The sequence below is a fragment of the Enhydra lutris genome, unplaced genomic scaffold (assembly GCF_002288905.1).
Source record: "Enhydra lutris kenyoni isolate GAN:26980312 unplaced genomic scaffold, ASM228890v2 scaffoldscaffold16, whole genome shotgun sequence".
NCBI lineage: Eukaryota > Metazoa > Chordata > Mammalia > Carnivora > Mustelidae > Enhydra > Enhydra lutris.
Window position 1 is genome coordinate 22320835 of NW_019154100.1, and position 17568 is coordinate 22338402.

At 35.7% G+C, this 17568-nt stretch overlaps 1 protein-coding gene across 1 annotated transcript in view; it reads left to right on the forward strand.

Annotated features, from left to right (window-relative positions):
* Positions 1 to 12745, forward strand: part of LOC111147395 (Sp4 transcription factor) — an 81551-nt gene extending 68806 nt beyond the window's left edge. The window contains exon 5 of the mRNA XM_022503401.1: positions 8960 to 12745. Within this exon, the coding sequence (XP_022359109.1) occupies positions 8960 to 9207 (248 nt within the window). The 3' untranslated portion in view covers positions 9208 to 12745. The remainder of the gene's footprint in view (positions 1 to 8959) is intronic.
* The last annotated feature ends 4823 nt before the right edge of the window (positions 12746 to 17568 follow it).

Sequence of the window (17568 nt, forward strand, 5' to 3'; positions counted from 1 at the left end):
ATTCTAATGTGAAAAGGGAGAAAGGGGTTTTTTTGTTTGTTTGTTTTTGTTTTTGTTTTTTTTGAGAATCCAAAACCAGTTTCTTTCCATCCTTCTACATATGCCTCAGTATCATACAGCACTTCTCTTAACTCTTCCAAGGGTAATAGTATTTAGAGCCAGAGGAATTCCTAAAAATGATTTTGTGCAACACCATCATTTTATAAATAAAGCCTACACTGAAGTCTTAGGAGGCTGATTGATTTTTTTTTACTAAGGCCCAGACTTAGTTCCTTGAGACAAGTTGAGTTATTAGTGATGAGTAAGAATAAGCCATGGGAGCAGTAGAGTGAACAGATTCAGACAGGCAATAACAGTCACAGCTAACATTTCTGAGTCCTTTCATTGTGTAGGCATTTTTCTAAATGCTTTTTTTTTTCCCATTTTCTCATTTAATCCTTTGAACAGTAACACAAAATAAGTATCTCTGTTATTCCTAGTTAAAAATGAAGAAACTGAGAATTGGAGAGAGAAGTTGCCCAAAGTTACATGGCTGGTAGGTAGACCAGAGTCAAAACTTTTATTCTGAGCTAGAATCCAATTCCCACAAAAAGAAGAAGGTATCATATGTCAGGACATGCAAACAGTTCAGTGTTTGGAACCATAGTATTTGTGACAATAGATTAAAAAAAAAAAAAAAGTAGGTGGGAGTCAGTTACCATTGTATGTTATAAACTATTTAATTTTGTTTTTTCCACAGCCTTAAGAAATGGGGAACCACTGACAGTTTTCAGCAGTTAATCAAATTGGTCATCTTTTTATTTTAGACCATTTGGTATTTGTAGGGAGAATAGATTTATAAGGAATAGTTTTGAGACCATTTAGTAAGGACAATAGTGATTGTTGTCAAGATCCTAACTAGAGCAAAAGTTGTAAGAATATGTGCAACCAGATCAAGAAATGATGATGTTAATAAAATTGACAGGATTGATGATTTTTTTAAACGTGAGAAAAGAAATAGTAGGTACCAGTGATAACTACTGTCAGTTGAAATGGAGACTACAGGAGAAGGATAAGTATATTGTAGAATTGTCTACCTTCCTTCAGTTCCCTCAGTTTTGTTTCTTGTGGTGGTTTTTTTGGGGGCTCTTTTGTTAGGTGCATATATGTTTATAATTGCTATGTTTTCATCATGGAGTGAGTCTTTATCATTGTAAAGTGTCTTTGTCTATAGTAACTATTTTTATCATATTGGTCTGTTATTAATACAACTATTTCAGCTCTTTTTTGCATGGTGTTTCTTTTTTCCATCCTGTTAATGCCTATTCTTGATGAGTTTAAAGTGAGCCTCTTTTAGACAATGTATAATTGGATTATATTTTTCTATAATTCATTCTGGTAACCTCTGCCTTTTTTTTTTTTTTTTTAAGATTTTATTTATTTATTTTACAGACAGAGATTACAAGTAGGCAGAGAGGCAGTCAGAGAGAGAAGGAAGCAGGCTCCCTGCTGAGCAGAGAGCCCGACGCGGGGCTCGATCCCAGAACCCTGGGATCATGACCTGAGCTGAAGGCAGAGGCTTTAACCCACTGAGCCACCCCAGGTGCCCCTAACCTCTGCCTTTTAATTGGAACATTCAATACATTTACATTTAATGCAATTACTGATGAGGACTTACACTATTTTCGTATTTGTTTTCTAGGTGTCTTCTTTTTATTCCTGTATTCCTCTGTTACTAGCATTTGGTGTTAAATATTCCTTGTGTGTTATTTTAATCCCCTTGTTATTTTTCTATAATATTAATATAATATTTTCTTACTAGTTGCCTGCTTTGGGGATTACAGTTCACATCTTAAAATAATCTAGGTGCAAATCTGCTAGCAATAAATTCTTTCCATTTTTATTAATCTGGGAATGTCTGAATTTCTCATCTTTTTAAAAGATTATTTATTTATGAGAGAGAGAGAGAGAGAGCAGGCACTGTAGGGGCAGAAGGAGAGAGAGAATCTCCAGCAGACTCCCTGCCAAGTGAGAAGCCCAATAAATGCTCAAACCCATGACTCTGAGATCACAACCTGAGCCAAATCAAGAGTCAAACACACAACTGACTGAACCACTGAGGTACCCCCTATTCATTTTTGAAAGATAGTTTTGCTGTATGTAGAATTCTTGGTTGACAAGGTTTTCCTTTCATCATGTATCATCCCACTGCTTCTGGCCTCTATGAGCTCCAGTAAAAAATCAGCTGTTATTATCTGACAGTCCCTTGTAGGTAATGTATCACTTCTCTTGCTGTTTGTAGATTCTCTTTGGTTTTGACTTCAAGCAGTTTATATGTCTCAGTGTTAATCTCATTGCATTTAACCTACTTGGAGTTTACTGAGCTTCTTAGATGTGTACATTGTTTTTCATCAGTTTGGGAGGTATTCAGCTATCCTGTCTGCAAATATTCTTAAATATTCTGCAGATAGTCTTAACTATCTTGAATCCGTAAATCTCTCTCTCTTGCTGAGAGGTTTTGTGTGTATGTTGGAATGCCTGGCAGCACTTGGACGATTGTCGCCTCTGCCTTAGCTTCCACTTCCTGCCCATGCAGACTCTCAACTGTTAAGCACACATGAGAGTTTGAGGCTTCTCAAATCTTTTCTGGGCATGTTCATAGCTTTAAAGCATGTATGTGGTCATCCAGATTCCAGGGAATATGCCAGAACTTTTTAAAGCCACTATGGATATTTTATCTCCCAGTTTTTCCTTTTAAGTTTTTTGTTTAGTCTTTTTATTGTTTGTCCCAAATATTATCCACTGCCCTGGGCATCCATGAAGTTAAAACACTTACTACAGTTGTCTTAGACAAACACATATTCCTTTCTGTCCCTGGAAAAAGACCTTTCACATTGGGCTGCCTCCAAGTCAGATTCAGTAAACTGGTCTTTTACGTGAGGTCTTCTGAAGAACCACAAGACAGATCACATAATGATAATTCCTTGGACATGAGGTTTTGAAAGCATTCCAGCTCCATTCTGTTCTGTTTGGTAGCTGCTAGGCTTCTGGAGAATTTAAAAATGGAATTAGGAAAGTTCAAATACCATAAAATTTGCTGTTCTAATCAAGATTCAGCCATTTTCCTTTAATAAACAGTGATGAATTTTGTTTGTAACATGTTGAATGATGTGTATGGCACACCTAAGGAGTGTGGAATTCACAGTTGAATTTAGGAATCTGGATCTTGATGCCATTATCCATTTATAGATCATAGTTAAAACTATTAGAGTAGGTGAGATTGCTTTTTAAAAAGCCTTCGTGATAAAATTGATCAAATGATTTCTATATTCAACTAGATAGTTACTGAAGAAGGAAATGAAAAATTAGTCATTAATGCAAATTGATGTCCCTATAAAGTCATAGTCTCAAATCTCAGCCCATCAATCAAAATAGCATTGTATTCCTATTTTTTTGGTCAAATTCCTCATTACTTTAATAATTATCTAAATCTTGTTGGGACACCTGGCTAGCTATGTTGGTGGAATATGTGACTCTTGATCTTGGGGTTGTAAGTTTGAGCCTTGTTTTGGGCGGAGATTACTTAAAAATATTCAACTCTTTTTTTTTTTTTTTTTAAGATTTTATTTATTTACCTGACAGAGATCACAGGTAGGCAGAGAGGCAGGCAGAGAGAGGAAGGGAAGCAGGCTCCCCGCTGAGCAGAGAGCCCGACGTGGGGCTCGATCCCAGGACCCTGGGATCATGACCTGAGCCGAAGGCAGAGGCTTTAACCCGCTGAGCCACCCAGGCACCCCAAAAATATTCAACTCTTAATTCCATTGCCCTTCCCACTCAGCCTCCCTTTACTCCCAGTTCTTCCACTTCAAGAAAATTTAAGCCGTGTGACTTCTTGGAAATTATCATTGCTCCCCCTTTTAATTTACTTTTATCCACAGGTAAAGATAGAATTGAGGGTACTCATGAAAAGATTCATTTAGATATTCTAGGCTGTGTATGTTAAAACAGGTGTCCAGGGTGGACTAATAAGTTGAAAGTGTTGGAGGAGACGGTTTGAGGGACCCAGCAAGTCTCCCAGTTTGAATAACTAGGCTTCTCAGAACAAATTAAAAAATTCCTCCTTTAATGTGGGTTATGAAAGTTGTTATTGTTACTAAAAAGTTGTAAATAATTGACCCTTGAACAGCACAGGTTTGAACTGTGCAGGTCCATTAATACATGGATTTTTTTTTTTTAAATACTTAAAGTTCTGTAAATGGATTTTCTCTTCCTTTTTTTCTTAGTGATATTTTCTTTTCTCTACTTTATTGTCAGAATACTGTATGTAATATATATAACACAAATATTTGTTAGTTGACTGTGCTATCGGTAAGGATTCCACTCAGCAATAGGCTATTAGTAGTTAAGTTTGGGGGCAGTGAAAAGTTACAAATTTTCAACTGTGCAGATACAAGGGTCCGTGCTTCCAACACCTTGTTGTTCCAAGGTCTGCTATATATGCTACATATGGATATATGGTAAAAGTTATTCGTAAGCCATCGGGTATGTTTTTTACTTAGCTATATCAAATGCTAGACATTTAACAGTGTCCCTGTAGTGAGTTGAATTGTCTCTCTTAAAAAGAGATGTTCAAATGCTAATCACTGGTGAATATGACTTTATTTGGAAATAGGTTTTTTGCAGATTAAATTAAAGATGATGTCGTACCATGCCTACTGCCTAAGATTTAGAACCCACTTAAGATTTAGGACCTACTGGGTTCTAAATCCAATGACTGATATCTTTGTGAGAAGGAAAAAATACACAGAAACATAGGGTGAAAGACCATGTGAAGACACAGGCAGAGATTGGGGAGATGAAGCTGCAAGCCACTGAATGCCAAGGATTGCCAAAAGTCACCAAAACTAGGATGAGGCTTGGAAAGACTCTTCTCTATAGAGTCTTTGGTGGGAGCATCGTCCTACTGACATCTTCATTTTGGACATCTAGCATCCAGAACTGTGAGAGAATAAATATCTATCGTTTGAAGCCACCCAGTTTGTGTTACTTTCATACAAAAGCCCAGGGAAACTAACATAGTCACTTAGTCTGCTCCTGAAATCAATTTTAATTTGTGAGTTTTAATTTATAAATATGTTATCATGACAGAAATAACATTAATTCATAAAGTATGTTTTATGCATTTTATTAGCTTGATTTGAAGGCAACATGTTGAAAACAGATTGTGACAGCAAGATAGTTGGCTCTTGATGGTACTTCAAAAAATAAAGCTTAAAAGATCTGATTTATTGCATTTACTCAGATCTAAGATTCCACTGAAAATCTCAGCAGCTCTTTCTGAGAGAAATTACTCTTATTCTGGGAAATAATTGAATATAATTTCTAAATATGAATCTTCTATTAGGTCCTTTTAAAAGACCACTATATTTTAACAGTCATGTAATATAACAAGGCATTCTCTTAATAACCTAGGTCAAAGTAGCAATTGTTTTTTTTCTTTTTTTAAAAGATAGATTTATTTATTTATTTGTTTGTTTAGTTATTTATTTATTTGAGAGAGAGATTGAGAGCGAGCACATGAGTGGGAAGGTGGAGGGAAAGGGAGAGAGAGAATTTCAAGCCGACTCCATGCTGAGCCTGGAGCCTGGCTTGGGACTCAGTCCCACAACCCTGAGATCACAACTTGAGCTGAAACCAAGAGTCAGATGTTTAACCGACTGTGCTACCCAGGCACCCCAAGCAGTTCTTTTTTCTATACTCATTTTGTTAAATCAGAGTTTGGGTTATGTTCTGGATATTTTCTAATAGAAGTAAAATTTGGTATTTTGCTTTGGATACTTGTAATGAAGATACTTCATAGATTTTGGATCATGTAATAAAATCAGTTATCACTTATTATCTTATTAGGCCTTAATTTTTTCAGGATTATAGCTTATATAACTCTTAGTTTTCTATTGCTGCCAAAACGAACTATCTCAGATTTAACAACCTAAAAGAGCATACATTTATTATATCACAGTTTCTTTAAGTCAGAAGTCTGAGTAGGATAGCCCTGGGTCCTCCACTTAGCATCTCACAAAGTCAAAATCAAGGTGTCAACTGGCTATTCCTTATCAAAGGCTTTAGGGGAGAATCTGCTTCCAAACTCATCGACTCTGTCAACCAAATTGTTTTTGCTGTTGTAGGACACAGGTCCCTATTTCTGTGCTGGCTTTCTTCTGGGGGCTACTGTTTGTTCCTGGAAACTGTCCGTATTTTTTGTCATATTCTCCATGGACACCTCTCCCAGCAATAGCAGATGAAGTCCCTTCTGATTCTAATCTCTCTGATTTTTCCTGCTGCAACTCTGACTGACTACAGCTGAAGAAAACTCAGCTGTTCTGAGCTCCTGTGATTAGATTGGGCCCACTCAGATAAATCAGAGTAATCTCTGTGTTAACATCTGTAATCTTCATTACATCCCTTTTGCCATGTAATAAAACATATTCATAAAATCCAAGGATTAGGGCATAAACATCTTTGGGGGCCATTCCTGCTTATCATAAGTAACTAACACCAAGTTTCAATAATTATTTACTAATTACAGAAGTATTAACCTCCTGAGAATAATTATAAAATAATTAAGATAATTATACAAGGAAGATACTATAGTCTATTAGCGTAAGAATTCTGACCAGTTTGCTAACAGTAAGAAATTTAGAAATTGTCTGACACTACAGAAAACACACTTCAGTGTGGAAAAGGGCAGCAAACTGAAATGTCATTTCCCTAATGTTAAATTGTGCAATGTAATTTACTTAATTTAAGATTCTAGCCAACTTTTATTGCTTAAAATTAATTGACACCCATAGCAGTTAGGAGTAGGCAGATTAAAGGTCCACATACAAACCATGTCACAATGGTATCCCATACAGTTTGTCATTAGATTGGCTGGGACTTGAATTTTTTTTTTAATTTAATTTAATTTTGTGTGTGTGTGTGTGTGTGTGTTCCAGAATTCATTGTTTATGCACCACACCCAGTGCTCCATGCAATATGTGCCCACCCCCCTAACCCCTCCCCCAAAACCCTCAGTTTGTTTCTCAGAGTCCATAGTCTCTCATGGATTTGAATTTTTTAATTGGTACTGGTAGCTCCACATGATTGCCAATGACTATCTCAAGATAATAGAATCTTCTTAAAGTGTCAGACTCTTGTTCATTTTTGTATCACTAGTGACTGGTACATTGTAGATGTTGCAGAAGTATTTGTTCAAATTGATTGAGCTCGTGAACATTACAGCTAACGAAGACTTACTAAGCAGCTGCTATGTACAGGTTGATCACACAGTTGATTTCAGTGCTTACTAAATGATCTGGTGTCTTCCAGCCATCGCCATCTGAGTTTTTTCTGATTATTCTTGGCTGTTGCTGTTATAAAAGAAAAGAGGTCTCTAATTGCACTTTGGTGATTAGCATAAAAAGCCTAAACCAAAAGTACAGTGCCTTGAATCCTGCTGTGACATTAATAAGTTGTATGATTCCCAAGAAGATTAATTGATTTCTAACCTCAGCTTACTCATTTATAAAATAAAAAATGTAAAATAAGATCTTTAAGATTTCTTTTAGCTTTAAAATTTGTAATCTGTGAATTTTTCTTTGGAAATAAAATGGGAGACTTGAAAGGTCAGAGGACTTCAAGATCAGTCTTAACCTTAAACCAACATTTAATCGTTTTTTGCCCTTGTCTAAGTATCAGCATTCAGAAAATGCAAACATTTTTGAGAATTTTGCCTAAACCATGTATTTATCCTTTCATTTAATTTTTCAAGACTGAAAGAGAGAAATTTAATCAAATACTGTCAGTGTAATTTTTTTAAAAATAAAAGCAAACGAAGAAGATGGTGGGTTATCTGATATGGACAGAGTTGAGCCTACAGATTTTCTGCTGATAAGTCGAAAGTAGGGCGAAGTAAAGAAGTCAGCCAAACTGAATTTCCTTATGATTGGAATTCTAGTGTCAGACTTGGAAAACATTTCTTTCCCTTAAATAACAAGTTTTAGAGGGAAGGACTAAAACTAATAGTCAATCTGTTGTGCACATCATGGTATACCACTTAACCAAATTTTTGTGCACTCAACCCGTTAAACACAGAAGTGAAATGCATTTTTTTTTATAGTTAACATTTAGTTTTTATTCCAGAATAGAGAAGTAGTTCCAGTGGAACTGTCTTACATCTTAAGGAGAGCATATTTAAGGATCACCTTGTATACAAGATCCTAACAGCCTTGTTCTGTGAGACCTCAAAACTCTATTAAATCTGAAATAGAGTATTTGCCTTCTAAAGAAACTCAGTACACTATTAAATTATTAACTGATTTATTTTAAGTAGTTCTAAGGTAGTTTATGCCTCTAGGCATTATAATTAAAATGAAGACAGTAGTTTTTAAGGAAAAGTGGACTTAAGCCTTGAACATTATATATTGTTACAGCGGGGATCGTCTATTAGAAATCCTCTTATTTCATAGATGGGGAAACTGAGTGGTTACTTAACTTGCTCCAGCTTTTACTTGTAGGCCTTAGCAGAATCAGGACTTTAACTCAGGTCATTTATTCCCAATCGCATGCTCGTTCTCCTGTACCACACTGCTTGTTCAATAGCATTTTATTTATTTATTGTTTTGAAGACTTATTTATTAGAGAGAGAGCGAACAGGGAGCAGGGTGGGGAGAGGGAGAGAGAAACTTAAACAGACTCTATGCTGAGCTCAGAACCAGATCAGGTGCTTGATCTCAAAACCTGAGCCAAAACCAAGAGTGGATGCTTAACTGACTGTGCCACCCAAGCGCTCTTTCTTTGATGGCATTTTAAAATAAAAACAGAAAGAAGTTATTTTGCAATAGTTAAAAGTATAGTATGCTCTGAAGAGAAATTACTTAAAATTTTTTCATTTAAGTAAAATGTGTATGACTTCATTTACTATTTTTTTGTTGTTGTTTAGGTGAAAAGAGATTTGAATGCCCAGAATGTTCCAAAAGGTTTATGCGGAGTGATCATCTCTCCAAACATGTCAAAACGCACCAGAATAAGAAAGGTGGTGGGACAGCTCTTGCCATTGTTACCTCGGGAGAACTGGACTCATCTGTTACAGAGGTGCTTGGCTCCCCAAGAATTGTCACAGTTGCAGCCATTTCTCAAGATTCAAACCCAGCAACTCCCAATGTTTCAACCAACATGGAAGAATTCTAAAAAGTTATTTATAACAGAGACCTCTAGTGCTGCACTTAAGTTTACACACCTTTGAAAATCTGGAAATGGGCTGGTCAAGTGGATTACAGAGTAGGAAATCATGTTTTCATTCTTGGCTTCTTTAAGTATTCCAAGATTCTGGGTCAACATGTGAAGTGTTGAATTTTTAAAAATACAAAAAGCAAACTGATGTACTGGAAACAGAAAAGTATTTCCTCCATACTATAAGTTGTAGTTACTTGGAAATAGATCACATAATCCTTAAACTGAATCTTCCCCCTCTTTTAACATCATGTGTTAACATGTTTAAAAAAGACAGACCTCAGTAGTTTGCAGGCTGGACCTTAATTGGACTTGTTTTCTTTGGAAGTACTTTGTTACAAATTCGGTCAGTAATAATTTTATGTATTTTTTTTTTCCTATAGCACAGAAAACAGATAGCTAACTGATGATAGGGATAATACTTTATTTCCTTAGCTTGTTTTTGGAAAATTAACTGAAAATAGTTTTGGCCGTCTTTTCTAAATGTTAGAAATTCTTCAACAGTTGAATTAGGTAAGTTCCAAAAAAGTAATCTGAGATGCAGCTCAGATCTTTATTACCACTACATTATAGTAGTGTGTATGCAGACAATCAGTGAAGTCCAAGTACTTTCTCCATTTGGAGACACAAGAAGAACATAGAGCTAAACTTTAGGTTAAATTTTAGATTGAAACCTTAGGAAAATACTGGGGTGGGGAGGGTGGTTAAAACAAAACTCATAATAGCTTCAGAAAAATAAAATGAGGCAACTTAACATGTAAGGTTTTGAAGTTAGGATTGATTATATTCCTAACCTTAGGTTGAACCACAAAATTCATTTTAAATGTTTATATTGGAAATATTTGCATAGAGTATAAATCATTCTGTAGTTTCATATTCTGTAAATATGAGTTATGTTGACAATGTGCAGAATTCTTTATGCTTTGACTTGGTAGCCAAAGAAGGAATTATCACACCTTTTTTTAAGGCCAGCAGAAAATTATCTTTTAACTACATTACAATTTCCGTTTTCCTCTCTACTAAAATTTAGCCAACCTCATTTATTTCTAGAACTGTGTTAGAAGGCTGGTTACTAATTTATAACATAGAAATGTATTTATGTTATGCCAATAACTGAGTTCTCCCTAAAAAGACAGCCTAACAAATACATAACAATGTGATAATATGAAGCAAGTTATTTTTTAAAAATCAGAATAATGTTCCAATAAGTGACTAAAGGAAAAAAATGTATTGTTTATGCAAGGGTTTTATAGGAAAGATGGCCAAAAGTCTTGTGAAAAAAATTTGGATTATACCAACAGCTTAAGTATTAGTAAGATATCTCTGACTTTAAAAATGTATTTACGTGGAAGCATAATGGAATTGGAATTGACCATTTGAAAACTAAAATTTTTAACTGCCTGGTTTATTAACATTATTAGTTTGGGGACCGTTTGAATAAAGGTACGTGTTTTCTTGTGCATTCTCTATTATTTCAGGAAAAGTACTACTCATGCGAATTCTCTTCCAAAATTGTGATGTTTCTTGTATTTTTGATGAAGGAGAAATACTGTAATGATCACTGTTTACACTATGTACACTTTAGGCCAGCCCTTTGTAGCGTTATATAAAACTGAAGGTCTTTTGTGCTTTCAGTTTGTATAAAAAGCTTTGAGATTAAAGGAAAAAAATTTTTACACTGTGGTTATAAATTTCAAGTTTCTTAAAGCTTTTGTAGACTTGTAACAAAGTCTTTAAATTTTAGTTGGATTTTGTAAATTGTTTTGTATATTTTATTTAATGTACTCTTAACAACTGATGTATCTGGCTTTAAAACATCAGAATCAGTTTGTTGTTTTGTTTGGTACAGAGGAGCATTTGGTAGTGTTAATTTTAATTTTATTATATAGGAGCTGAAACATCAAATATATATTTTATCTATCATTATGCTACACAATCAGTGCTATAAATTTTTTTATGCAAAGAAACTTTCCTAATGTTTGAATCATGTTTCCTCAAAGTGACACTTTCTGTTGTTGTTAATACCAAGTATGAGCTCTCTGCACCATTATTCCAAGAACCAGTTTTAATGCATACCTGTGTATGCTCATCAAAAATAGAAGTTATTTTTTAATCAACAATGAGGCCTATTATAAATTTAACAAACTGAATCTGGATAGCTTTATAGCATATAAAATATATTAATTTGTGTTAGCAGGTGCACATTTCACCACTGAAATTAGAAATATTTTGACAGTCTGTTCTGCATACCATTCTGAATCCACTTTTCTGTCTTATAAGAATCGTAAATTTCAGTGTCCTTTATTTGACTCAGTGGGATATAGCTGTTATAAGTAATAGGGCACAGATGTGCAGTAGAGTCATATTTAATGGCATTTCACTGTTCATTCCCTTTGCCACCATTATAAAACTTTTCTTTATTGTAATTATCAGTGCAAAGCTATGTATTTATCATGGTAGAACTCCAGTGTTAGAATAGTTTTTTCTTACAGTATACTTTCTTTGGTTAGGTTTGTGTATGTGTTGCTGATTACATTAGAACTTGATGTTAAGTCATTATTTATCACACTCTCATGAGAGCAGTAATAAAAGTGTGTAATCTAGGAGAAAAAGTTAATTTGTCAAACTTAGATAAGCATGATGTTTAGGTCCTATTTTTCAATTTTATAACTGTTTTATTGCAACAATATTTGTATTTAAGTCTTCATTTTAATGCCTTGTGGTGTTTTTTTATGCATGTCACTAAGTTGTCATCCCACATAAATTGATGTGCAGCATAGGGTATTAAATCTACATAATGATTTTAAAACAGAAATAGTTGATGGTAAAATGTAAATGTTTTACAAAAATTCCTTATAAAAAGTTTTGTAGTAACATTTCACTTGTAAATTTTTTTTGTAAAAAAAAAAAAAATGAAAAAAAAAAAGAAAAAGAAAAAGATGAATCCAGAAAAAACCTGTTTCCCATATCCTAGAATTTAGACAATTATTCTGCCAGCAAAGCCTCTGGGGCTGTAATTGACATTTTTACAGTGCTGATTTGTATAAAATTTGTTTTTTGTGGATTTGGAAATAAAATCATGTACAAGTTGTTGCCTGCAATAACAATTGCAAGTAACTATTAAAAATTCCCTTGAGTTTAACATGTTTCTTCATTTAATTATGTATACTATAAAGCAGCAATAAATTATTTGAAGTATCAATCTTCTTATCATGAACACTAGGAAGTAAATGCTTCTCACTAGAAAACGTATTGGCAACTCTTCATAATTCCTGGTATTAAGATCTGGTCACCATTTCTCTGAACATACTGCCAAAGAACACCAATGCAGATTTCATGTTAATTTGTAGCCATTGCTCTAGACATTAATGGAAATTAAAATTTGATTTAGGGACATTTTTTACTTAAATATTTTTAAGCAATAAATGTTAGGAAATTGTAGGAAGAGCTAAAAATGAAAAGATAATTAAAATATTATTTAGGCTCACAGAAACACTAAGAAGCAGAGTGTACCACATAAATGCCACAAAAATCTGTAAGCAAAAGCTGTTGTCTTTTCCTCAGGGGAGAGCCCAGCAAATCTCATGAAGAACCTTGCTAACATAGTGAATACATTACTGTAACAAGTTCATTTATCAGATTTCCAAGCCCAGGCCAGATTAGATGATACAGCCACACGAGGGGCTGGGGATGTTAGGTAGCAGGGGAAGTACCCCGACTCACAGAAGACCCCACAAATAGTCTTTTTACATCTCTAGTAATTGAGAGCTAAATAGTGTATGGGGAGATTGCCTTGTACAGGAAAGCCCTGAGGTAATGGTATGTTTATGTCACAACTTCGTGTAGTGTAGTATGTACTCATAACAATGACTGAATCAACTTAAATGTATGCTATTCTGCCAAACAATACCAGTAAAAAATTTTTCAAAAAATTTGTATCAAAATGAAAGATGATAAAATTACCAGAAAAGTTCACATTTGGAAGCTAGGATAATACTACATAAAAGAGGTGATAATGGAGAGAGTTAAAATTTTACTGTTTTTTTTTTTAAATTATTAATATATTACTGGTTTGATTCTTGGGCCTTCTAGGAACTTCAACCACATAACTATGAACAAGACTGAAAAGAAGAAAAGACCACAAAGTAATGCTTTTTACTTTCCTAGATTGTGGACATGAAACCATTGGTATAATAAGCTGGGAAAGTGGAAGCAGTGCTAAGAACAAGACTGTACTATAATATGGTATGGTTCACAGTGCTGTTGGTGAGGATAACCTCAAGGCAGGGAAAAGATAGTATCATTTGTTTAGTATTAAAAGTTCAGATGCTTAAGGGGTGCAGAGACTTAAGGTGTGTGCAAGAAACACAAAGGAGTTTATTCCTGAATACATGAATCGTGGTAACTGTCTTAATTGCCCAAGCAATAATACCTGTTTAATATACATACAACCAACTTGTAATTGTGTAGGAGGGTTTTTAAGGTATGTATTTTCATTCTTTTCAGATTTGCTAATATAGCATCTTTGGCCATGTTCTCCTAGTAGCAGGTGGCAATGAAGTAATTATTTTTGGATACCTGCAAGTAATCTCAAGTACAAATAAAAGGAGAGGGGAAGAGAGGAGAGAAGATAGATCTTGTAAACCTCTATTTTTGTCTAAGGTAATAGTTTGGATAATGCTTGGATAATTTTTCCTGAAAGAAAAAGTATTCCAATTTATCAGGTTACTAGATTTCAGAATTTTAATAATACTCCCAAGTTTTCATATATTTAAAAAATATGTGTATATGCTGCTTGTAATACTCTGGCCCAGAAAAGCAATTTGTGTATGCATGCACATATAGTCAACTATTTACAATAAGGTTTTGAATTAGCAGTACGTGTATTAGACCATACGGGCATAAAAATCTGTTCTCTTTAAACAGAAAAGCTGTTTTATGATTCTGCCCACAATCAAGTGCAGATACTGAAGCCTTAAGTACATTGTACATTACCTAGCGAAGTCAAGCAGGAAAATTGGGTAACCGTCAACAAAATTTTCACATAACCTTATATATGAAATATTCTATAAAAATAGTAAAAAATTCTATTCAGGGAAACAATAGCTGCATTACCTGCAATTAACAATACTCCCTTTGCATAGCTGGCACTGTTTAAAATTTTTGTTCAATGTAAACATAATTCATAAGGTTTTTTGTTCCCTATATCTATTTTAAAAGATTATTTATTTGAGAGTGGGGGCAGAGGGAGAGAAAAACTTAAGCAGACTCCACACTGAACATGGAGCCCAACCTGGGGTTTAGTCCCACAACCTTGAGGGAATGACCTGAGCCAACTGCTCCACCCAGGTGCCCCAATGTTCCCTATATTTTAATAAAAAATACATTTATATAGATACATATCGTAACATTTGGATTGGATTAAGAAGTTAAAACTTAAGGAATGTCTGTGTGGTTTAGTCTGTTATGTGTCTGCCTTCGGCTCAAGTCATGATCCCAGGGTCCTGGGATCGAGTCCAGCATCGGGCTCCCTGCTTAGCAGCAAGCCTGATTCTCCCTCTGACTGCTGCTCCCCCTGCTCTGCACACATGCTTGCTCACTGTCTGAGAAATAAATAAATAAAATCTTTGAGGAAAAAAAAGTGTTAAAACTTCAAAATACAACTTTTGTTTTTAAAGATGCTTTAGGAAAAACCATAAGAGATTATAGTTAGACTTAAGTGTACACACATGGCCTAAAACGAACACTATATGAAGATTTGTACCAATAGTTTCCATGAAACTACCTTTTTTATTTCTGAACATTAATTTGCTGTAGGACTTAACAATAGCAAAGGCTAATAGGTTGAGTTTTGAGTCTCCACTCATCGAACACCTATTACCTACTTTGTGCCAGGCACTAATGCTGGTGGCAGAGAGAGATCAAGAAAGACCAGGGACGCCTGGGTGGCTCAGTTGGTTAAGCGGCTGCCTTCGGCTCAGGTCATGATCCCAGCGTCCTGGGATCGAGTCCCACATCGGGCTCTTTGCTCATTAGGGAGCCTGCTTCTTCCTCTGCCTCTGCCTGCCATTCTGTCTGCCTGTGCTTGCTCTCTCTCCCTCTCTCTCTCTGACAAAAAAAAAAAATCTTTTAAAAAAAAAAAAAAAAAAAAAAGAACAGAAGCCCTATCGCTGACCTCCTAGAGATCACACATATTCCAGAGTGGTAAGGGCGAGGGAGGGCAAGCAGAATAAAGGTGAGGAGAGCTCAGGCTGCAGTTGTAATTAGGGTAATCAGGAAAGCCTTCCTGAAGTGATGTCGGAGCAAAACGGAGTGAGGAAGCGAGCCTTGCACAGGAGCATCTGAGAAGTGGGAGGAAGAGGACTCCAGCAGGAGGGATGAGCCCTAAGATTGGACTGTGGCTAAAGCATGATATCCAGAGGAGCCAGAAGGCAGCAGGAGATAAGACACAACAGTACAGCAGTGTCCTACACACTGGAGTGTGAAGACCTGTTGACCATCAAGTGAGTTGATTTCCCTGGTCCTAGCAAAGCCCCTGTGACCCAGAGATCACAAACTGGGAGCCAGAGGAGCGTGGGCTTTGTTCCTGGTTTGGCCGCTTACTAGCCACACCACCTTGGGCAAACCTTTCTACACCCCCTCTTCCTCCTTTGCACAATAGGAATAATACCTCACAGATCTGTTAAAGGATCAAATAAGATAACTACCCAGCTCTTAAGACCATAGTGTTCAGTAGAAGTTATCATTAATTATAAATTAATCCAAAAGGTGAGGGAAGGGACATGGAATATTTCTCAGGTGGACCAATGCTGAAAGCTTTTGAAATGGATAATAATACATTGAAAAGTTAATTCTCAGAATCCCATAAAGGAATGAGGGGGAAAAAACTCAGTGGGAATTCGATTCAATCGTATATTTTTCTCAAACTATCTGCTTATGAGCTAGTTTGGGATGCTCTATCTCAAAATTAGAGGATAGTCATGTTTCCTCAGTGTAAACAAAATTGAAGTTTCAAGTCATTTTTTTCCTGTAATTTTAAGATTTATTTATTTATTTGAGATAAAAAGAGCCAGGGTATGGAAGGGGCAGAGAGAGAGACACACACAGACTCCCAGCTGAGCATAGAGCCTGATGTGAGGCTCCATCCTGTGACCCTGAGACTGTGACCTAAGCCGAATAAGAGACACCCCTATTTTTTTCCCTAATTTTAAAATGTTAATTCCCACTACAATTTGCCTACCTCCAAAGTAATAGCAGACAACCAGATAAGTGAACAGAAACAGAAACAGTGAAAAACAGAAACAGCTGCCCATGTATTCAATAACCTTTTTTTTTGGACATGTTTGGAAAATGTTCTATATTTGAAATCACTCCCTACATATATTAAATAGATGAAATGAATCCGAACTTACAGGGCAAAAGTACTCCTGTGTTTTCAGCTGCCTACCAAATTCCAGCCACAAAAAGAAAATGTGCAATTTTGTGTCCAAAGGTTTTCTTACCCTAGACAACTACTTTTCAGACTCGATTCAGAAAAAGAATAATAGGATGCTTTACATTTATGAGCTCCAAGCTACTTTCACCTAGCTGTCCAGATTATTTGTGGAATAAGATAGGATATAAATAAATAAATTGTCCAAACTGGCTTAGTGTCCTGCCAGGCTCAAGGGCACCTCGGGCTAGTTCCTGCTCTCCACTTCCCCAGCCTTGTCCTTTTACTCTCTTACCTTGACTTCAGATCCTCTTCTTAATTCTGACTTGCCCCTTCCATTCTCAAGCTGACTTTTGGAGATGCTTTTCCCCATCAGCCAATACTTTATTGAGCACCTCTTGTATGCCAGGTTCAGGCACAAGGGTGCTATTCCTCTTTTCTGCACTAAACCTGATTCCTTGGATCTGTACCCCAGCTAGATGTCTAGAGCACCTCAAGATCTTCTTGCCACAATCCTAGGGACCTGCTGGCCAATAGTTGCAGAGATGGGAATATATTAAAATAGTCTGCGTCTGCAGAGAAGAGCCAAGCCTTAGATCATGTTAGGCTAAGTTAAGATGAACAGGTTTCATGTCAGAGTCAGCCAAGAAATCAAACCCTGGAAGCAAAGATCAGAAAAACAGCAAATTACAGGGAAGAGGAGGAAATTAAATGTAAGCAGTTGTCTCAATCACCTATCCATCTTTGAATCATGCATTTCTAGATGGTTGGCTTGGCCAAATTGTGTTATTTATTATCTTGCTCTGAAATGTGATGTAATAAATATTTTATTGATAGTAGTATTATTTTTGAGATGTGGGAGCCATAATAAAGATTATATCTTCTGG